Source organism: Strix aluco, chromosome 28 (genome assembly GCF_031877795.1).
Source record: "Strix aluco isolate bStrAlu1 chromosome 28, bStrAlu1.hap1, whole genome shotgun sequence".
Lineage (NCBI taxonomy): Eukaryota > Metazoa > Chordata > Aves > Strigiformes > Strigidae > Strix > Strix aluco.
In genome coordinates, this window is record NC_133958.1 from 6,842,208 (window position 1) to 6,865,743 (window position 23,536).

Genomic DNA, 23,536 nt, shown 5'->3' on the forward strand with positions numbered 1-23,536 from the left:
GAGGTACCTGCAGAAACCCTTCCCTCTGCCACTTTCCGGCGGGGAACGGACGCGAGCGCAGGATGAAGCCGCAGGGCGCTGTGCTCGGAGAGGAGCTGCTCTGCAGAGGTGAAGCCTCAGGGCATTTCTGGCCACCGGCAGCAGCTCCAGGTCCCTCAGCAGCCTCGCAGCGTGTTCAGAGCCGCTGCCTCCAAGAACCGTGACCAGGAACAGAATTACAGTTGCAGACATTTTTCAAATTTTTCACCTTCACTGAGAGTATTACGTATTTTTTAATGCTTTTTTTTTTTTACTGGAAAATGCTGCTCTTCCAACAGCTCAAGAATTCTTCCTAAATTTCCCCTGAAGTTTCAACTGCATTCATTAGTCTTCATTTCGTCCCCTAAATTCATTTTGTTACTGTGCAATTTAGAGAGATGCTTTGCTCCACAGAGGCAATTGTACATCTGTGTGAAAGAGATTACTCCTACAAAAACAGTTGTGCAAAGAATTCCACAAATTCTTTCTTCCCTTTACACAGAGACCCACTAATTAAGCAAATGGTAAATGCAGAACTTGACAACAATTTAGGGTAGCAGAATAAATTTTTGTGCAAGGCTGAAAATCAGCCACTGAAATCTGGAGGTTATTACCTATTTTTACTTGCCTATTGCCTCTAAAATACCTTTTCAGATTAACTGCGTTTAATCTCAGCTGTAATAAGAGCACTTGGGGAACTTTGAAAACATTTTAAGCTTTTTATTTTAATTAAAAGATTATGAGAGTTCAAGTATTTGTATAGACTCTTTCTCACTTGTTTTGATCACAGATGAAAGTTAAAAAATACTTTACTCTTAAGAGCTTAGGGAAACACCAAATAAAACATTGAACCAATTTAACCATCGGAAGGATTACCGTGTTATGATTGGAACAGCAGCTTGATCTCTTTAAAGACGCTATCCAAGCATGAGCTCGTGCCTCCCGAATCGCCAGCACCCAGCTCCTTGGTCACTGGGCTCAACTCCCAGGTGCCCAGAACATCAGGAGGGGTCGGATCCCTCAGCAGCGACACGCTGGTGATTATCAATACCTCTTAATTGCTGCAAGATAGCAGCTCACTTCTGAGCAGATTAATCTTATGTGAAATGTCATTTATCTCCTTTATGAAAATCAAAAGGAAGATAAAGCACGACTGATCCCAGTGCCAGGAGATGTAAAAGCGCCACGTCCCCGTCGTGCAGCTGCCGGGGGGGCTGCAGGGCCCCGCACACCCGACTGCTCCGTGGGCCGGAGCGAAGAACGGCTCCACCACCAGCACCCCCGACATCATCTCCGGGGTCTCAGCGCTGAGCTGAAACAGCCCTTCTGGCAATCAGGGCTTTAAGGACGATGTACAAGAGCCTCTGGAGAGCCCTTCCACGGGGCTGGGGAAGAAAAATGGCTAGGTAATAGATTGTCTCATCGAAAAGAGCAGAGCCGCCGCCCAAACCCCGCACAGCCACCCGCGGCCCCGCGGCCAGGCCACGTGGCTGTCAGACACGTGTGAAGCCCCCGGGGCAGGACGCACGCTCAGGGCTGTGCGTGGTCGGCTCCCAGGAGTCACGAGCACCTGAAGCTCCATCCGGGAGACTAAAAGCTCCCCAGTGCCAGCCATGAAGGACTGGGACAAAAATCCAGTGGAAAAATGCTCGGTGACTCTGTAGGACGCCCAGAAAAGTGCTGTGTCCAAAGGGCACATTTCTTAAAACTACTGGAGAGCAAAGAGGTGCTTATTAATGTATTCCTGCAGCTCAGCTTCATCTTCCAGATCAAGTGTCTGGAGGAGCTGATGAGCCCTTGAGTTACTCTTTCCTAGTGATTACGGCAGCTGAAGAGCCCATTACTCTCGGAGCACACGGTGCAGCTCACTCAGAGCCTCAGCGAGGCTGATCCAGAGGATTAAAAAAAATTAGACTAAACCACACTGCAAAGTTGCAGCTCTGGGAAAGCCCTTGAGGTGGCCCTGAGGCCTCTGAATCCAGCGTGGCAGGGCTGGTCGCTGCACAGACCCACCGTCAGTCGGCCTCGGCGCCGCTTCGGAGAGGCCTCTGACACAGGAGGGGGTACAACTGGTTCTCATCTACCTACCGCCAGCTCACGCACATCTCTGATTTCATTAACAGAAACGCTGGTTCACCAGAGCCCGAGATCTCCACCGGCAGCTGCTGTGCCCACACCGACTCTCCTGCCACCGATGGAGCCGCTGCCCGCAGCCTGCCCATCTGCCTCCGCCCTGCTCCAGCTCCGCAGGCGGACCCCAGGCTCCCGGCTGCTCCCTCTGACCTGCCCAAACGCCCTCAACCCGCGGGGTCCTGCCGCCCCGGCCCTCCCAGAGCTGAAAACAGAGACTCTTTCCCCGCTGCCGGGTGAATCCGAATCACCAGTTTATGTGGGAATCGGTCCACGCGCAGTTCCCTGAAATCCAGCACCCTTGTGACCCTCAGAAACTCACCTGGATTTAAGCAGAAATACCAGGTTTTGTGGCAGGTCCTTTGGTGCCAGAGGAGAAACCGCTGGAAGGCTGCACACGAGAGGCGGGGTGCTGAGCACTAACGTGAGCACTGGACAGTTCAACACTGCAAACGCCTGCGCTACTCCTCCCGGTGCCCTGCTCGCTACTTGCCAGCTGCAGAGAACAGCCCGAGTTGTCCTAAAGGGAGTCAGCTGCCACGATCACATTAGCTCCTGTCGGATCCATCCTCCGGGCTCCCCGCGGGGACGGCCGGGAGCTGCCAGCACCCTCCCCATGCCCCGTGGGACTGACGCCCGGTACCCGGAGCACCGGGCACTTCCCAGACACACCTCGGCGACGCGTGTGCTGCACCTTCACTTCCCTGTTAGTTAAAACACCTGAGCCACCATCTAAAGCCATTCCCCGTGCTCCCTCAGGCAAAGGGGAGAACGTTTCCCAAGCCAGTCCTGGTAAAGGAGAGATGATATTCTATGCATCTACAGTCTGTGAAGTTTAAAAAGCAGCAAAAACACACGCAGAGCCAACCCCCCACATCTAGGATTTATGCACAGTGTGTGAGGCAGGATGTAAAATGCACAGCTAAATTTATGTTCTGTTCTGAAGGAAGTGCCACTGGTAGTAATACTGAAATACATCTGTCTGCAGGACCAGAGCCCAGTTATCCTGCCTGGTTAGCAGAAGTATCCTCTGGGCCAACAGCCACAGAGGAAGTTTTGTTTCACAGTATATTAGCGGTTTGCAGGGTCTTTATGGTTAAGCAAACAATAAGATGGTTAAATTATCCGATTCCAACATTTGACTTTTTAAATGTGAAAGTTAATAGGCTTGCATTATTGGAATCACCGTGGAGGAAAGCATGAATACCCATCTGGGCAAAAACCAAAAGACAATTGATCCAACGGTTTTTAAAGACTAGGTTTCCCTCCAAGGTAAAGCAAATGATATTCTGTTCTGCACAGTAACACGTAAGGTTTATTAAACATATTAGCTGAGCTGTTGAGTAACCTCTGATAATTAAAGCGAGGCTTGGCTATCCGTGCCCAGAGGAGACATTGTCCTCCACCGAGCAAAACATTTCAGAAGCGTGGAGCCAGAGATAGGACTCGTACAACGGCCAGCCCTGGCTGGTAAACCACTAATCTGTGTGAACAAAGCGGACAATAATGAGCATCAGCAATTTTTAAAGGTTGTTATGACAGCGACACAAATGAATAGCTGCTTCTGCCGGCCTCCATCACTCAGCTATCCATTTTCTGCCGCACAGGCACCGAGCCGGCGCCTCGGCCGTGCCTCCTCGGCACAGCGCGCCCACTCCGCCCCGCGCCGGACCCTCCTGCTCCGGCTCGCTGCCTCCGGACCTACCTGTGGCCTTTAGTGCTGGTTGTTCACCTAGCAACAGTTTTAACCTTTTGGCATGGATTTTCCCTTGGTAATGCGATTCGGCCACCACTGCTGAGGTAAAGGACATGTTACATAGTGTGCAGCATTTGTTCTTATCCACTGAGTCACCGTCACTGCCCTGGGTGGAGACAAAAACACAGACAAAAAAAGAGGCGTATAAGCCCACCAAGCACAGTCACGGAGAAAGAAGAGAGAGGAATCCAGGTTGTTATGCCAAGGCCACGGTTTCCAAGGGGTTTCCCTTCCTCGTCTCCCCCAGCCACGCTCCTGCCTGGTCCCAGCCCTGCTCAGCCTGGGGACGCCGTTGAGCCCTGGCACCCCCAGCCCCGTCTGCGCCCCGGGAGCTCGTCCCACTGCTCCCTGCTCCCCGCAGCCATGAGGCTCCACCCGCCCGCCCGCCTTTAGCCTTTATTCCTGTTCTCTGGCTGAGGGGGTCACACGAATCCGGTGCCTTCCCTGCCATCAGACACGGCGCTTCCTCCCACTGCATTTCTGTAAGAGACCCCAAAGCAGCCGGGGGGGCAGGACTGAGGCCAGGGGATCCCCCTCTGCAGGCGGGAGCTGCAAAGGAACCAGCGGGACTCGTCTGGGTCCCCCAGGCAGGATCACACCCCAGCCCCAGACACCTCCTGCCCCTCTGTCTTTGCTCTGCTGCTCTTGAGCCCTTGGGGGACACCCCCTTATCCCCCCCACCTTGTGCAGAGACCGAGATGAAGATCGGCTGGAGGGGTGGGGAGCCCTGGCTGCACCCCCAGCGCAGCCCCAGCGGGCAGGGGCTCCGCGAGGCACCTGCCCACCCCGGGCTGCCTGTCAGCTGGAGAAGCCAGGCTCCTACCTCGCAGCAGTAATTTACTGCCAGCTGCTAACAAGATAAACCTAAAGGCAAAAGCAGCCTCATGGCACCTACTAAAGCCCAGAAAAAACACTTGCTGAAGGGTTTGCACAAAAGGGGAAAAAAGTGAAACACCTAAAAGCCATGTTTACATTCTGCTCCTTTCCTAGAGATGGATTTTGAGCCCTTGAACCCTGCCAGATGAAAAAAGGCAATCATAAAAGTCCGAGACACTTCACACACAACTGTAAAAACACATCCCAGAAACTGATGCTGCCTAAAGCAAACTCAGGGCTGCGGCCCACAGCCCTGTCTGAGGATCTGCACAATGAAACCCTTGGTGCAGCGAGGATACCCCCTTGCAAGATCCTCAGCCAAGAGGTGACTGGAAATTTTAAGGAGTTGTGAACGTCCCATTCAGTATTTCAGTACCAGCAAGAGGCTCTCATGGCTGCAGCGGCACATGTAGGGGCCGTTCTTCGCAGTTATTAATTGCTGCACCTTTATTTTTACAAGTCAACCCCGATTTAATGAGAATATTGCCTCCAACCTTCATTATGGTTATCCTTGTAAGAATAAAAGCCAGCGTGCCTCTGCCAGCCGCGTGGCTGAGCCCAGACCTCCTACTCCGCGCAGACCCCGCCAGGAGGAGCGGTTGGGGCTCCAGGCTGCCCGTGCCCACTGCGGCTTCGCTGCCGGTGCCACCGCACGTCCTGGACCTGCAGCAGCTCCCGGCACTGACCCACCTCTTGCCCGGGCCCCTGCTACCCCGGGGGGGCACAGAGCATCCTGTTACCCCCGGACACCTCCCAGCACCAGGGCTGGAGGCACCACCACATCCCAGGCATCTGCTGGGCTTTCTCCCTGCTCTGATGCGGGTTTCGGCCCCCTGCACCGGGGCAGGTGGAGGCTGGGGGGCACAGGGGGACCCCTGCCCAGCAGCAAGCAGCTGAGCAGCCAGGGAGGGCCTGGGAGAAGAGCTCAACAGCCCCAGCATCTGCCAGCAAAACGTAACTGCTGCTGCCAGCAAGTGTTCACAAACGGCTGCCACAGATACAAGGGTAACCATACAAACAACAAACGAGCTGGGGGAAAAGCACGTCATTAGTCACAATTAATTATTCAATCCGTTCCACAAAGCAAATGGGAATCACATTTAGGGCCATATATACGTGGTCTCGCTTTTCCAAGGATCTCAGTATGTTCTGCTGGCCACTGAGCACAATTTATAAATGATCTCTTTCGAAAATACTCCTCTGTGCAGAGCGAGACCTTTCCAAAGCCAGGAAATGACCTGCTGTGTGCAGGGAGTTAGCATCCTGGTCCACTCCCAGGACAAGATGGTCAGACCTGGCCCCCTGCAAAATTCCCTCCAGTGACGAGCCATCTGGAGACAGTCGTGCTCTTTTTTTTTCTTTTTTTAAAGCAAGTGTTCCAACTGCTGGTATACAGTCAAAACAGAAAATAGTCTGCTTTAGGAGCTGCCATCTTCATTTCACAACAACTTCACAACAAGCTGTAAACGTGTTCTGCAGTTCATCCCCCTGCAAAGATCCAGGCGCTGCCAGGGGCTCCAGCGCAGCCCAGTGCTGACCCAGCATGTGGCACAGCCGGGCACAACGGCACTGCCCAAGGGTCAGCGGGGGCCCGGGGAAGGTCAGACGGCAACCGAAAGCCAGTTCCCTTCTGCAGATGTCACGCTCCTGCTTGCACGTCCCCACGTGCTCTTCAACGTCCCCATGTCCACGGCGAAACAGTCCCAGCACCAGCACCCAGCACCCACCCACCTCGGGCATCCGCCGGACACCTCCAGCCCTCCCCGGCTGCCCCGGCAGCGCCCGGCCCCGCGGTGACACCAGACACCTGCCAGCAGCACCGCCAGCCCCGAGACACCCCCGGGCCTCCCAGCAACGGGGCAGGAGAGGGGCTCTGCAACGCCTGGGAGAGCAAACCAGCCACACAGTCAACACCCGACCACTGTTTAAGGCCATTTTCTCCCCACAAATAAGCACAATTAGGAAAAGGACTGAGTTTCATCACTTTTTTGTTGTTATTAACTATAAATCAACTTAAACCTTAGGGAGAAATCTCGAGAGGTGGTAAGCACTGCTCTGAGTGTAATTTGCACTTCTTTTAAATAGGTTTCTCTCAAGATATTTTATGTCTTCAAAGGGAAATCACTTGAAAGTTAAGAGCAGAGTAAAAAAGTCCCAGACTCCATTGATCATCAGCGGTGGTAACATACAAAGAGCCTCCAACAGAGCTCCTCTGAAAAGCTGCTACACTTCGGTGTTTACACACCCGGGTCTTCCTCTACCTGGTCTGCTCTACAGTGACATTTTTTCCTCTCCAACCTACTTTCACAGACAGACTGCAGTTAAAAAAAAAAAAAAAACTAAAAAAATGTAAACCCCCTCAAACACCCCTCAGACACCTGATTTAGAGCCCAAGGTCCCGTTTATGCGGACCCACCACTCTGGGCAAGCACCTTGAAGCCTGGGTGGCGATCTGGCCACCAGCCTGGCACCCGCCAGCCGGAGAGGGGCATCCCCGATTTCTTGGTCAGCCCGAGAGTCCCAGCCCCTGCACAGAACACAACGGACCTTCGCTCTCTGACCACCAGCCGTTTTTCACACGCCAAATGCTGCTTCTTGTCAGCAGGGTGCAGGAGGCGTTTGGGCTTGAGCGTTACTAAGCGTTCACCCAAGTCTGCAGGGTTTGTCGGCAGAATTTGCCTCCCTTCCCTCCCCCACCACCTCCCTGCACCAGGCGCTCAGGCGCGGGGCTGGATCCAGCCCTGAAGGGTAATTATGCCTTCTCATTTGTCAGCAGCTGTTTTACCTGTAACCAGATGGGCTGGGGGGAACCCGATCCGGGTGTCTTTTGTCACCTGTTGAATGACGCCGCGTTGACGGGATTGTGGTAAAATCAGCTGGTAAAATAACATGGGTGTGGGACACAGGGCTCAGTGGACCCGCAGGGGCCCAGGGCAGCCGCCCGCTCTCTGGGACACCCCACACCCACCAGCACACTCCTTCATCCCCTCCCCGCTGCCCCGGCTCCCACACCCAGCTCACGCTAAAGCAGCAGCAGGAAACAGGCACCAACATCTCAATTTAGTTTCCCTAAAACCCACACAGGCAACTCTCTAACCCCATGCTGCATGAAGCCAGACAATGTGCAAGGAATATTTCTACCATTTGTTTCTGCAATCTTCTCCAGACAATCCCCTCCCGCTGACCCTTGCAGAGAGGCAGCACTGACAGGGGCGAACGGCCTCGCATAAACCGAAGCACAACGAAACACAGCATGGGCTTGGAGATAAAGCATCCACTTCCCAATGCTCATCTTCCCCCCGCTCCAGAGCTGTGCCGCGCCAGCCTAATTTATAGGGCTTCTTTTTGTAATATTATAAACTTCAAAGCAAGTCTCATACATCCAACAGAATTAACTTCAATTATTCAGATGCCTGTTAACAAGCTGCTAAAAGGCATAATCCTCACACAGGACCAGGCAGTTGCAGTCCTTTGCTGGATGTTCCTTAAGCAATCTTCAGGAAAAGGGATTTTATTCTACAGATACAAATCTGCTGTCTTAATTTCCTAGGTTTTCCTAAGAAGAAAAGATTATACAAACCCTTGAAATACAGCAATATAAAACATAGTGCTCAAGGCACTGCAAAGTATCTTTTAAACTTGAGTTAATTTTCTGCACATGAAGAAGGTGTTGCTGCTAAAGAGCTATTTTCTCTAACACTATGTGTGAAATTTAGACCACTTTCATTTTGGAGCCTGTTTTTCTTGTGGCATAAGCAAAGAACAAGTACCAGTTTGCAGCTATCTAAATCTGAAACGCTCATGAAGCCTCGGAGCATCTTAGGACCTGTACATTCTCCAAAGAAAAGCCAGACCTAAGTCAGGTAAGGGGTGTGCTTGGCAAGGTCAGCACGCGTCCCACGGCCCCCGCTCTGGCAGGGATGGAGCCACGGCAGCTCGGTGAGGACAGGGGTGACTCCTCAGCCGGAAACCCCGGTTGCCACCGCTCAGCTGTGGCTCCGTGGGCATTTAAAACCGCGCAGGAAGGAGCTGGGGGCAGAGGGGGGGACGAGGCGCACGGCGAGCAGCAGAGCCCGTCACTGCGACTGCAGCTCTCGGCCAGCCCCAGCCTTATGTCAGAGAATAAATTCACGTCTTCCATCACTAATTTCTTTCATTGAAACCAATACCCGACCTTTTGGTTGAAAACCTCCAATCGGGTACAAAACACACAGTAAGAACGCTGGCCCTAAAACCAGACATTTCATCTTAGTTTCAGTGTAATCGCTGAAGATTTAAGTTATAGCATGCAGTAAATTTTCCACCAGAAGCTATAAAAACTGTGATTTCCTTGCTGATTGAGAACTGAAGCCAAGCCTCCCAAGGCAGCCGCCGGCACCATTTGTGCCTCGGAGAGGCCCAGCTCTTGGCTTAACCCTCTCCAGTGCCGCCTCGCAGGGCCTGCGTTACCCTCAGCAACAAAACCTAATATCCCGCTATCTTCCCTCAAGCAATTTATCCTCGCTATCATGACCCCTTTCCTTTTTAAGGAAGATGATGCTGGTTAAAGCAATTTACTATCTTTAGTACAAATAGGGCTAGAAAGAATTTGAAGGCTTTTCTCCCATCCCAAAAAAACGTGTTTCATGGCACATCAGAAATTTTCATCGTGTCTGTCCTGACCATAAAAAGGGGGCTATGTTTAAAGGTAATGAGAAAAGGCTGATTAAAACTGGTTCACCAGTCCTGGGACTTGAGGATATGACTCCTAATTTCAGCGGGGCCCTGACACAGGCTGAACCTTCTCAGATTACTTTCAGCTGAAATGTTAAGCGGAAATTTAAAATGAAAGGTCAACAATTGCTCAGTGCACCAAAGACGTGAGGTTTTTGCCCTCCCCCACAAAAAAATTAAACCAATAATGAACAGCCCAAGAACTGAGTCGTTATCCAGTGCAAGACTAATTGTATAATTGTATAAATCTGTAGCATAGGAAAGGATAAGGGGCGTTTTGGGAATGCAGAGTATTTCTGTAGTCCTTGAGCAACAGCAGACTCCACCCTTGGCCTCACTGAAGGGTCAGGGGGCAGACGCTCGCCCCAAGCCTGTGGCACCGAGTGTCTACGGCTGCAGCAGCTTCTCCTTCCTCCTGCCACATGGAAGGAAGACGAGGTGTTTAGTTTTGTGGTCACAAGGACACAAACCACATGGCATGCAGTGGTGTAACAGTGCACTCTGACAAAAAAAAGCACAGTGCAGATGCTTCCACACAGAAATGTAATTGGTTTCCAGGGGCTGTTTCCAATGTTCGTGGTCTCCACTGTCGCAGCCGCTGTGCCACGGCCAACGCTGCCGGACACGTGGACGAGGCAAGGCCGCCGCGCTCTGCACGGGGCAACCATGGTCTCATACAGCATTAGGTGTTCAAAATACTTCTGTCCTCTTTAAATGCAAAGGCTTGGATAATATCTGAGCAGCAACAGGCCTACTTTGAGCCATAAACGTTGGCAGATTTTCCCTGCTATATTTTTATAAATAATTTTAGTATTTAGGTCTTGCCAAGCCTATCATTCACCTAGTCCACAAGGACTTGTTAATTCAGCTCCGACTAAGGGCTGCCCTTGGCACAACCGAGCATCAGCAAACACGGAATTACATTACTTCTCGCTGTTGCCTTTCACAAAAGAAATGGGAAGTAGTTCAGCTCTGAATTATTTGAGGTCTGTTTGGTTCTCTGTCCACCGCATCCTTGTGCTAAGGTGTACATGCAGCCACGTGGTTTCCGTTATATGTAACGAAGCTCACTGGAGGACCTCATTCCGAGTCCACGTGTGCGTGTCCACTGTACCTTTCACACTCTGTAATCAACAACTCAACAAAAATACTGCGAGATTCTGTTAAGGGGTAGACTGCATCTGCAATTACCCTCTGTGCAACATAAAAGTTCCACTGAAATTTTAATTACTGTGTGAAGGAGCTTTCAGATTCCTTTGGTAAAACTTGCATGCTTCTCCCTTTAATTAGAAGATATTTCACTAAATATTGATAGCATTAAGCCACAGTCACACTCCCATAGATATGAAATAGTTTGGATGCTATCTGGTGGGAACCTCATCAACAGCTCTCGCACCAGCCCCAGAATATGGGAACGAGCTGAATGAATAATTCACTGTGAATCAGTCCCTTATAAATTTAGTCTCCTTTTATTGCCTGACAAATGGCTGTGAGCTGGCCCAATTTCCACACGTTCGTTTATTTGACCATAACTGAGGAATCCAACTGCCGTTTTTTAAAACTGCAGACTGACCAGAAACCTTCCGGATCCAGCGCCCTTGTCATCAACTCCCAGTAAAAAATGGGTCAGAAGAGGCCTCCGGAGGTGACGGTTGCTCTCCCGCAACCTCTCCGCTCACCCTGGGGGTTCTCAGGGCACCGCCACGCCGGGTGTACTCACAACAGCTCCACTCGTGCACTGCTGTGCCGGGTGTACTCACAACAGCTCCACTCATGCACTGCTGTGCCGGGTGTACTCACAACAGCTCCACACATGGCACCGCCGCGCCAGGTGTACTCAAAACAGCTCCACTTGTTCACTGCTGTGTGGGGTGTACTCACAACAGCTCCACTCATGCACTGCTGTGCCGGGTGTACTCACAACAGCTCCACTCGTGCGCTGCTGTGCAGGGTGTACTCACAACAGCTCCACTCGTGCGCTGCTGTGCAGGGTGTACTCACAACAGCTCCACTCGTGCACTGCTGTGCAGGGTGTACTCACAACAGCTCCACTCGTGCGCTGCTGTGCAGGGTGTACTCACAACAGCTCCACTCGTGCGCTGCTGTGCAGGGTGTACTCACAACAGCTCCACTCGTGCACTGCTGTGCAGGGTGTACTCACAACAGCTCCACTGCCACTGCAGAGCCGCCCTCGCCGTGACCCGACCGCCTTCAAGCCCCGGCAGCCCCTGCCCTGCCTCACCTGCACGCAGGAGCTCGCCCACCAAAAACAAGTCATTGCACTTAATCTGAATAAATGCCGGATATTTGCTATCAGTATATTTTTTTCACATTCGAATAACTAAAAATGCAATTACTATTGCTGATGCACATCGTATTTCTTGTACAGTTTATTGAAAATTATCTCCAGTTACTTAGTATTTCAGCTAATCTAAATGTTACCTCTGGGTACCTGATCATCTGTGGCTGAAACAGAAAAAATGTTGTAGCACAGAGTCAATGATTCACAAAGCAGCTGAGTAAACAGGGACTTAAGTTATACCCACGTTTTCTGACCGGAGCTTTTTGGCTGGACAGCCTCCATCTATGGGATGAAGCATATAATAGAGGCGAACTTTGCTGGCATGTTTCCGACTCTGGAAAAAAAAAAAAGAAAAAGGAAGAAATGAAGTTACAAAAAGCTCGGGGCTCTATTACTGTGCACACAACACCAATCTGCAATACGATTTCACATCTCCTTGATATATGTATCCAGTATGGGAGGAGAAAATGGGGAAAGACCTGGGTGAGGAACATTTGAATATCACGGAGGTTTCACAGAGCTCCCTGCCCAGCTGAAACGACCTGTGGAACGATTATGACACCTGCCATTAGCAGGAGCAATGGTCCACCCTCACCGCTCTCTGCTGAGTCCTGCTGCCTGCAGCCCCTTGAAGCTACAGCAGGAATAAAGGCAGCGAGAGAAGAGCAACGTTTGTTATTAGACCATTTCCATAGCGGGAGAGGTTGAAAAGATGAGGGTTCTTTAGCTTCAGGCAGAGACAGGATGGCATCATGAGGGATCAGACGCACACACACAAACCCAAGGCACAGTTCCTACACTTCCAGGAGAATAAAATACATAAGGGGTATAAAACCTCACTCTAGGAAATAAGCCTGCTGATACCTGCTAAAGGTTTGAAAGAAATTTCTCCTACAGGTAAATCAGCAGATAATTGTGCATTATGAAATGTAACGCTTTCCTCGTACCCGCAGAGGGACAGGACTATGTGGATCCCGGGCCTGAGCCCCTTCTCCTCTCTCAAGTATTTCTAAGGGGGGTTGAACAGTAAAACCTTCCAGACGACCAGGAAAACCGGAGGGTTTGTGCTCTGGGTTAAGCAGCACCAGTGGGGGAAGCCCAGGCTCGACCCGGCGTTTGCTGCTGCAGAAACCAGCCCCAGGATCCGGCACCGCCACGAGGTCATTCTGCTCCCCCGAGTCCTGCCCAGCGTCGCCCCTCGCCACGGCGGGCACAGGACAGACCCGCCGGCGCCTTCCAGCAGCGGGACGGTCACCGGTCCCAAAACCCGCGTGTTCAGACCAAAACCAGCGAGCAGCCCCTGCTGAGCCAGAGGGCATCTGCCACGGCAGAGCAGGCCAGGCGCATCTCGAACGCTCTCCCAGGAAGGGCCCTGAGCCGGCACACACCTTCCAAACACCGGTTATACCACAGGGAAGTTTTCAGGGGATCTGTATTTTTGTAGAGGGATCCAGAGGAGCTGAAGGACGCCTGGAGGAGGCTCTTCCCGGGAGGTTTCACACCGCCTTGGGCATGACCAGGGCTCACCAGCATGTGAGGATAAGGAGAGATGTCCTGGTCACGCCAGCATCACCACAAGCAATCCTTGTGATTTGCAAAATGTAAAGGAAGATTTAAAAGCTTCTGCAGCAGGAGCACAGACAAACCTTCAAAACGCGAACCCACAGCCAGCTCTTATCTTCCAGCAGATGTGAGGGGGGGAAAGGCTGCAACTGCTACGTCCCTGCATCCAGAGCCCAGACATGCACGGCAGCTATTATTATGCAAATGTTTTCTCTGAATCTCCATTTCTGATTGCCTCACAGAGCAACGGCACCATAATGTTATCATTTCAGATCACAGGTTTGCAATTTTAGAGTATTAAATCATTGTTAGCATGTTTGTCATGGTTTGAGCCCCACCACACACACACACACGAACCCAACACCGTGTTCTGGAATGTTCTTTTCCCTGCGGTGTGAACTTGGAGCTAAATTTGCAGAGAGCTATATTTATATGAATAAATGTGACTATGCAATAATTTTTTTTATTGGAGCAAATCAGTCAAGATAAATAATGTCAAATATCTTTCCCTAACCCATCTTCCCACGTGCATTTAGAAAATGTGACCTGTTGTAGTCAGAGCTAAGCACAGGGGACCCCAAAAGCTGCAGCTATCAGCGATCAGCAGCCCAGACAGCGACGGTGTAATTAAGAAATGACAGAATAAATGTTTGAATCATGAAGGACGGGTGTGCGAGGCCAGTCTCGGAGGTGGGCAGTGCTCCTACTTTCTGCCTGAAGGGATCTGGGCGGGTCTCTCCTGGTGCAGGTTTGCACACCGGGAGGGCACAGGGAGGTGGGCGCCGACCGATCCCTCGGCACAGGGCAGGGGACAGGACGAGCCGCCGTGGTCCCTCGCACCGCACGCTACGGATGGAGGAGAGTCAAACGCGCCGTCAAGGCAATGTGGCCGGAGATTTTCAGCTGAATTCATTCCTTCAGTGAACACTGTCAGCCCTCGGAGCAGCCAGCCAGCCCCAAATCATCTTCCCAGAGTCACGAGGCTCTTCCCTCAGGTGACTGAATCCAGCACTTCACAACATCTACTTGCAACCACAGCCTGCTGAATTTAGACGTTAAAAAGATTGTGGGGTTTTTGTCAGGTTTTTTGTAAGCTGAAAAGGCAAAATTTTAACAGTAATAATTTTTAGTGTTCTTTCCATGGCACTCAGCTGTGCCATAAATGATGCCCAAATGTCAACGCTAAAAGGCAGAAAAGCTTCAGCCTTCTGTAGAACACCTCTCACCTTTATTTATGCATTTGTTTGGATTTATGAATGCTAAGGTAAAGAAATAACTTATGTTTGTCATAATTTAAAACTACATGGCTCCTTATGCAGGCTTATTATCCTATGGTTATAAAAGCAGCGCTTAAAATCATCCCTGGCCTTTGCAAGTAGGTAGTGAGCATCTCATTCCCTCTCGGGGAGCGGAGGTAGCACAGCCCATTTGTCACCCATTCTATCTCTGGTATTTTCTACATTTACATGTGTATTTATCATCCTAACACCGCGGCAGGAGCGAAGTGATTATTCTTAGTGTGCTGCTCGCAAACAGCCCCGCGGGTTATCTCTTCCCCTCCACGAGGCAACTTGCGATCTGCAGCTCTGAGGAGCAAGAAGGGCAGATGCCAGGGAGGGGGTGGCACAGCCCCGCCGCCGCGCTCCCGAGCCCCGGCCAGGCCCTGCCACCCCTTGGAGGTGCCGCGTGTCTGAGGAGCTGTGGGGGACACAGGAGGAGGCCGAGCAGAGCGGGGACACGGCAGCGAGCACAGCAAGAGCATCGCGGCCGCCCGCGGGAGAGCTGGCAGCGACCACAGTCCAGTTACTGCAGCCACACGGGGAACGAGGGGCCAAAGAACCACGCACAGGAGCCAGGAAACGGGCACCAAGTGGGGTCCGGGCACATCAGCTCCCGTTTCGATCTGTCTCACCACAGGCACGAGCCTTAGGAAAGACAAAACCTTGACAAGAGCTGTAAATCCAGAGTCTGGAACAAGAACGCTGCCTTTGGAGGTACCTGCCTGCTCATCAATAGCCGCCACAATTTCATCTTAGGGTGCACTAAGAGAGTGTTCCTGTGCCTGCGAATATTTCTTTTGTAGCTTTACAAAGTGTTAGGCCAAAGGCATTTTCACTTAAATTCTCTGTCTCTAGTGTCTGGAAACAGCTTCTTTAGAAGGCAAGAAGTCTAACTTAATACTATATGCTTCAAAAACAACCCTCTCTATGCGGGGAGTGGGGGGAAGCTTAGAAAGAGCCTGTTTTCACATAGCAACTGCAGACTTCTGCATTGCAAGCTCACGTGCTATTGTAAGAAGGCTCATCAATAAAAGGAAATAAAACCATTTCTATCTATATCTGATCTATTTTAACACAGAGCATTGTGGCAGAGGCAGCAGTCCCAGCAATCCAACCCTAAAAGGGCAAAGCAGAGCTAAATTGTGCTATGAAATGCAATTCGATTTTGCATAAATCGAGTTTTGCAGCACACTTCTGCCCAGAGCGAGCAGCAGCGCGGCGAGAGGAGACAATGACGTCTCTGTGGGAGCGGCGGCAGCTGCCAGGACCCCGGGAGCCACGAACGAGCTGGTTTCAGATGCAGCAGCCCTGCTCGCCCTGGCTTGCGGGGGGTTTGTCACTGCTGCATTAACTTAACAGCTTCTCTGTAAATTTACCAACAGCAGCAATGTCCCTGGCGAGGACTGGGACACGTCTCCCTTAACAAGGCCAGAAGTCCCCAGCGGAGGCTTTAGGCCGGGCTTTGCTGGGCTGCGCAGGCACTCAGAGGTGGCTGCGGCTGCCTGGGGGATGCGGGGAGCCCTCCCGTCAGCCGGAGCTCAGCAGCCTGCGCTGGCCCTGCTGTCTGATCCCACTTTGCACCACTGATTTAAGCTGACCTGACAGTCTAAAACACTGCACCATCTTGCGAGGGACTTCTTCCCGTACCCCCAACCACCTTGCCAGGTTCAAATCAACCATTTCTGCTGCTTTCCTCACGCTGCGCTTGCATCTGATCTAATTTCTCTATTCCCCATATAGTTCCCTTTATCATCTGCTTGTTCACTCCTCTGCTGGCAGCATCGTGTTTTCGGTCGGTCTGCCCTTCCTCTCCCGCTCCCCCTCCTCCCTGCCCTGTTCTCCAGCCAAAGACCAGAGACCCACCGCACTGGGCACCCACCGCACCGTGCCCCCACCGCACCGGGGACCCGCAGCCATGCCGAGCACGGAGACACGCGGGGGCAGACGAAGGAAGCACCTGTAATGGCAGCCCCAGTGGCTGCGGCTTCTCTTAGTTTGCAATAAATTCATTTTCAGAAGCCTGAATCCTGGTTGGATTTTAATCCTTTTAGTTTGTACCGTGTTGATTTTTTCTGTATGCTGGCAGTTTCTTAATTAAATTGCCATGAAACATGCAGTCATATGATTACACCAACTTTATTATCTGTATTGGCCCTACCTGTAATCTCATCAAAAGAGATAAAGTTATTTTGGCTAGACCCAATTCTCTAAGCCTCGTGCAGAATAGCAATGACACCGTCCTCCTGAGCTACACACTCGCGTCCCTTTGCAGAGGCTGCTCTGCCGGGGGGGCTCCGCTCCCTGCGCCGGTCCCCTGACGCCACTGTGCCTGGCTCCGTGCTCGCCTCTCTCCTAGAAACTTCCTCCACTTTCCAAGTCCCGTGGAGGATCAGCCGTGACGACGCAGAGTGCGTGGCCAGCTCTTTTCAAGCACTTGGTTGCAAATTACTGGACCTGCTGACTCAAAACCCAACATTCCAGATTTCATAATCGCTGCCTAACAAACTTCCAAATCTCTACTGGAACAGAACCAATTTATTCCTCATTCTGTGATATAACAACATCCTCTGCTTTTTTTTTAAATAGAGGACAGAAGTATTTTCAGCAAACGCCTTCCCTTTTTTGCCTCTTCTACCCACACGACCAGCAAACACTATTGTTGAGATCCCCGTTGTTCGCCGCAGAGACAAACTCCCGTCTGTTATTCCAGACGCTGCTGGGTGCCAATGTCCTTTTTCTCCCTTTGTAATTTTTGTAAAGCCTCATTTATAATTTATGGTCATTTCTATCCACTTCCCCTTTTTCCTCCGTGAGTTAATTTTTTAAAAAGCGTCTACTCATGCCTGTGACTTTCTGGGCACACAGATACGTGCCCATAATTCCCAATTGCACACAGCTGAATTTTCACCCCCATGAGACTGGCTTCTTCAAAGCAACAGGTAGACATATGACTGCTTTGAACTTCAGTTTGCTTACACATAAAGGCAATTACTGATGATCTATTCAGCCAAGCAACCACTAGATCACTTCATTTTCTCTAAATCTGTGATCATTTCTCCCTGCTCCCTGCCAAGCCGACTCCGAGCGTGGATCCCCTCACCAGGGTCACCGACAGCCTCACGAGACATCCCGCGTGGCTGGGAGCGTTCCACAGGCCCCAGCAGCTCCTCCCAAATCTGGATCGCTGAGATTTTAAAAATGCAAAAACAAAGACTTCAGAAGCTCCAAGTAAAACAAACAGCAGCAACTTGCAGAGGACAAGGCGCTGCGGCATCTGCCGCTCTGCCACCGCACAGGGTCGAGGCGTCCAGTCCAAGCCTGACAACTTTAATTATAACCAACGCTCTTGTTGCTTCAATCACCTTCATAAGAGAAAAATCTCCTCCTTTGCAGCATGAGCTCGGAGCTGCCGTGGCTGCACACAACGCGTTTCCTCTGGGAGAGCCCAGAAACACCTTTCCCGTCCGCCTCCCTCCTGCTGCATGAGACATCGAAGCCGTGAAGGGCTGGAGAGGGCTCAGGCAGCCGGTCCGGGCGGCCCTTGAGTAAAGGGTTTCTCGGCTGCGCTTGTTCAAGGGAAAAGAAAACACCACGTTTCGGTTTTGCCCTTGGCACAGTCAGTCCCCATCACACCGACAAACCGGGGGGACGGCAGCGGCGCTCCGCAGAGGTGGGCACCGCGGGTACCCACAGCGCGTCTGCCACGGCGGGAGCACCCGGCCTGGCCCTGCCCTCCCACAGCGCCCCAGCCCGCAGAGCTCCAGAGCAGCAAGGCATGAACCTTCCGTCTGGGGAGTCACCGCTTCAGCTACGTGATCTTTAACTTTGTGGCTTCCTATATTGATTTCGACTGCAGTCAAAGCACCTCTTGTCCTACACACTGCCGCGTACCTGTGGAGAGGAAGACAGCTCTCTTTACAGGCTGATGCTGGAGCAGCAGCAGGGCTCAGCACCTGGCTCGCAGGCTACCTGCACCCCATGGACCTGCACCCCCCGGACCTGCCTCCCAGCACCCAGCATCGCCCGGAGGCTTCTGATCCTCCCCAAATGCTCGGAAAGTCCCTTCCAGCTCCACATCCTCACATTTCTTCTGCAGGTGGACCTTACACCGAGACTAATGCAACCATGAATTTACTTCTCCGTTGGTGTTTAGGGATTTTTTTCAAGGCAGTGCACCTCCCTGTGAACGTGCCAAGGGAAAGGGGATGCAGGGGATGGAGCGAGGGGACAGGAACCTCCGAAACGTGCTTCACACATCAAGTGAAACCCTTGCTGTTTGCCCGCAACCAACTGATGTCAAGCAGCTGCAGCTCAGGTTTCTCAGCTCAGGCCACTGCTGTTGGGTCCTGACGCTCGAGGTGTGGATGAACTTCAGTGCTGGTACAGAACGACCATCCTGGTATCAAGTGGGAAACAGAAGAGTTAACGCAAACATAACGTCTCCTCCGCACAGGAGTCGCCCAGCACCGGCTCCGCAGAGCCGCACGCACCGGCAGCGCCGCCGTCGCTCCCGTTCTGTCTTTACGAGTCTGAAACAAATCACTTTGAAAGCACGTCAGTGCCAGTCACTCCTGAGAGCCCGCTCAGCCCGGGCGCGGGGGCGGGCCCTGTCACAACACACCATGACAACTAAAGACTCTGCTTTCAAACACCTGGAACCCAGATCCAAACACGGGTTGAGAGTTTAAAATATTAGAGACAAGCAAGGGTGAATACCTGGTGCCCCCCCCCGCATCGGGAGCAGAAAGGGGCTGCCACAGGAAAGCGAGAGCCGCAGGGACTTCTCCTGGGGACGGCCTGGCCAGCGCGGGCCCGTCTCGGGCCACAGGTCAACGTTTCATCGCTTTTATTCCACATAGGCTTAATGTGACATCCCTTGCACCTCCCCATTACTGCTGACCCCAGCGTCTCAGCCCCGCTGCATTTCACTACTGCTCTGGAAGTACCTTTGAACTTCAGCTATTTTTAGCCAGAAATGGGGCTCTGCACAGAGGCACCTTGGAAGGGAGCTGTACGATAGGGCTTTATCTGCTCTGCTGTTGCTGCTATTTAGCAATAGATTTTGACACTGGGAGTGCATTAAAAATAATGTTTAGCCATTAATGTTGACAACAGAGTAGTAACACGGAGCCTTGTAAAGTACCATTTAATCTACATTGGTTTCCTGAAGCACACTGCAACCCAGCAGCTAACGCTGCCCTGGTGAGTCTGTGCTTAATGTATGCAGGAAAGGGAAGAGGCAGCACAAGCACCTCTCCATAAAACACTGACATCCACGCACCTCCTTCCTACACAATGTGTGGCCACGTTTACCTCGACATATTTTAATTGCTGCTGTTAGCACGACATGAACGGGGTACCAAGGCAATCTGCAGGTCTACGTGCGCACACACAAAAAACAGAAAAGCACCTTCACCATCTTTGCAACTGAACCACAAAAAAACTTTCTTTAGCCTGATTTTTTTTCTCCTCAAGCCAAGGTTCTAACACCAAACACCAGCACAATCTCCAGAATAACAGTAGGTTATTCTGAGTAGGTGCTCAGCAGTTGTGGGGAAGGGCATAGGAACGACAGGTAGGACGTCCCCTTCTCCTTCATCCTCTGAAGTATTTAGGGGTTATTCTCACCAAAGCAAGCCAGAACTTGGCAGGTGAGCAGCAGCAGTGGCAGCACGTACAAGAGTGAGCACGGCTAGCAAACGCTGCGTTCCCTTCGATCACCCCCAAGTACCATCAGCAGACTCCCCGGCACACGAGAGCCCTGCGGGGTCTTTACTCCCAGCTGAAGCGCGTCCCTTCCGCTCCCCCATCCTGGAAACGCCTGCAGCACTGTGCGGGGAGCTGGCACCAGACACAGAATATTCCAGCTCCTTGTGTTCTAGTGCAGCATTTATTTTGTTAAATAGAGTACGCGCTCTTCCACTGCATTAATATTTCAGACACAGGATTGCCTTTCTGAGCACACACATCTTGATCCTTAAGGCGATGATGTGCCAATAGTAAACATGTTTATTATTCCTTCAGACGAGCCATCACTTTATGCAGTTTCCCAGAGAAGGACAGCCCAACTGGAAGCAGATTAACCCAAGCACCGCCCCAGCCCGGCGCAGACAAGAAGTATTGATGAGGCTGTCGATACCGCTCGCCCGCTTTGCCCCGGAGACAGGGTGAGAAATTCCAAAGAGCGCTGGGTGCCGAGACGAGCCAAAGGGCACAGCACTTTATTTGTTCTCCCCAGTTTCCTCTGCATTTGAATTTTAATACACTTTGCCTCTGCCCTCCCGCGGCCGCTCAGGCTCCACCACAAGCATTTAAGCATCGTTCCTTCATCTCACAAGGTGAACCAACAGTCACACGACACCTTCCTGGGCTTCTCTTCCTACAGACCCAGCACATTTCTTCTTTTTAAATGAAAAAGCAAAGTAACATCAGGACACCTGAAGCAATAAAGATTACAATGGAGGAAAGTGTTATAGCAGCTTAAGGAACAAATGTGGTGATGAATATGCAGCTCAGGGTGGAATCTGAGAGCAGCTCTGCATATTTGGTAATTTTCCTGCAGGATTTTCAAGGAGAAACTTGAAAATAAATGGTAACATCTTCCCAATGGCTGTGAACACTTCTATATAGAGATGAGGACTCAGAGCTAACTAAGAAAGCTTAGCTTTTCAAATTTACAGAGCAGCTCACCAAAGTGATTGATCCAACCTCTCTCAAAGGCAGAGCTGGAAGGAAGTGTTAAATTATGGGTGATCTATAGAGTATCCAGCAGCAAAGAGGCTTCCCCCTTCAGAGGAAGGCGAGATGCAGAAATACAGAAAAGGAAAAACTCATCGCTGGGGCACAGACTTTCAACTGCATTGCAGCAAGTACAGTACATTTTAATTTTCTTCTCCTCCTGTTTAACGAGCCCTGTGGCACCGGGCGCTTCCCCAGGCACTCGTGCCCTCCGACCCCCCGATTCCTCCTGTGCTCGTCGCCGCACGGACAGCAGCAGCCGCCGCTGCCAAGCGCATAAAGCAGATGGTAAAAAGGCCACAACTGCGAGAGCTTCGGACCACGGGGCAGCAACCACAGTTATTCCTTTGCAATACCGTTGAGGGGTGAATGGCATTTGAATAGTGATGCTTTGCTGACAGAAGTCACAGGAGGCCGGCGCGAGATAGAGATGCTGTAGCGCAAGCGGCGCGCTCCGGATCCCAGCCCTGACAGGCTCCCCCGTCTCCTCGAGCAGGGCTCTGCACGAAGGTGCAGACGCTGGGTAGCTGCCTTCTGGTTCTCCCACCCACAGATGTCATTTAAAAACAAAAAAAAAAATCAATCCCTCCATTTCAAAGTTGTGCTTGAAAGACACACACAGTCTGTGCCATCAAAGCAGAGCAGAAAGGTCGACGGCTGCCAGACGCTCCCCACGCCCGGCGCAGGAGGTGCCCGGGGAGGAGGGTGCTGGCAGACGCGCCCCTCACTGCCAGCCCACCCCACCCACCCCCCCGGCACCTGAGGGGGGTGGCCGAGCAGGAGCTGCCGTGGCACAGCCCGGGCACCCCCTGCTCCACGCGCACCGGCGCCAGTTAAAGAGCGTCAGGAGGAGGCTGGTCCCAACCTCGTGCAGATCAAGCGTCCGGCCTGGGAGGGGTCTGCCCGCCGTCCCCCCGCGCCTGACAGCGGGCAAGCGAGCAAGAAAGCTTGAAACACCCTTCCTCCACCAGACAGCACCCCGCGTTTGGCCACCACCTGCCTGGGGCAGCCAGAGATCGCCCGGAGCGTGTTGCATCACTCTGTCCTTTTTTGTGATCCCATTTCTTCTTTGTTCCTCCCGTGGGGGAATGGAGAGCCGATGCACATGAGGAACGTTTGGCACATCACGGCAGCACAGCGAGCTATTACCTAGCAGGGATTTTATCAGGCATCCATATTTGGAAGCTTTATTCCAGCAGCAGAAATGGGAAGGGAGTTTTCTGATACTTCAGGGGACAAATTAAGATATTCATTTGCTTTAAGAATTAAAATATTCAAACGCACGATCTTTCGGGCATTGACAATAACCAGTAAGATCTGCCTCCTCTCTTACTTACCGCTGTGTGGAAGCTAACCGAAATCTTTACAGCAACCTCCTGTGGTCCTCAGCATCGCTATGCACAGAGCTTGTTAAGGCATTTTCTCATCTGGGCACCTGCAACTTCATTACAGTCAATATCCCAAGGCCAGGTACTCAGATCAGCTCTGCCCTGCAGCGAAGCCTGGATCGGGGAGCAGCACCTGGCAGTTTCACAGGGACGGGAAGGGGAGCAAAGGCACAGCACACGCATCAGACAAAGCCAGAGACACAGTTGCACAAAGCACATAAAATAAGGGCAGTATTTTGCTGTATGTCAAGTTGGAAGCAAAAATATGCTGCAAACACTCTGATTCTTTTGTCATTTTTCCACTACGCTTGCCCTTGGAAATAATACCGCTTAATATTGCGCGACTGACATCAAATTATTTTTTATTCCTGGCAAAGTAGTGCAGAAGAAAAGAAGATACCTATTGGTTGATGATTTGGAGAAGGAGATGAGACAGCGATTGGAACTGACTATTCCTGTTTGGCAAGATAAAAACATCCCCCTTTCATAGGCTGTTTCCCTCTATTTTCTTACAGAGAAATGTCTTATTTTGCATGCACAAAGGAGCCAAGATTTCAGTGCCTGGCACAAAGGCTGCAGATCCTACTCGGCTGCGCTAGAGAGGCAGCAGATAAATCCCCTTTCTCTCCAGGCTCGGTAAGGGCAAGGGCGCTGCTGACCAAAACAAACCACGCCAGGAGGAAGAGGCGTTACCAGCGTGGCCGGGGAGAGTGCGACTGATGGTTTCCAGTAGGGTCTTGGGCAGGTACCAGCTCCGGGGGCTCTGCACCCC

At 51.7% G+C, this 23,536-nt stretch overlaps 1 protein-coding gene across 4 annotated transcripts in view; it reads right to left on the reverse strand.

Annotated features, from left to right (window-relative positions):
• Positions 1–23,536, reverse strand: part of ZMAT4 (zinc finger matrin-type 4) — a 94,042-nt gene that overhangs the window by 35,323 nt on the left and 35,183 nt on the right. For all 4 annotated transcript variants that reach the window (XM_074808108.1, XM_074808107.1, XM_074808110.1 and 1 more), the window contains 2 exons: positions 12,040–12,129; positions 3,854–4,010 (listed from right to left, as the gene is read on the reverse strand). In XM_074808108.1, the coding sequence (XP_074664209.1) occupies positions 3,854–4,010; positions 12,040–12,129 (247 nt within the window). The remainder of the gene's footprint in view (positions 1–3,853; positions 4,011–12,039; positions 12,130–23,536) is intronic.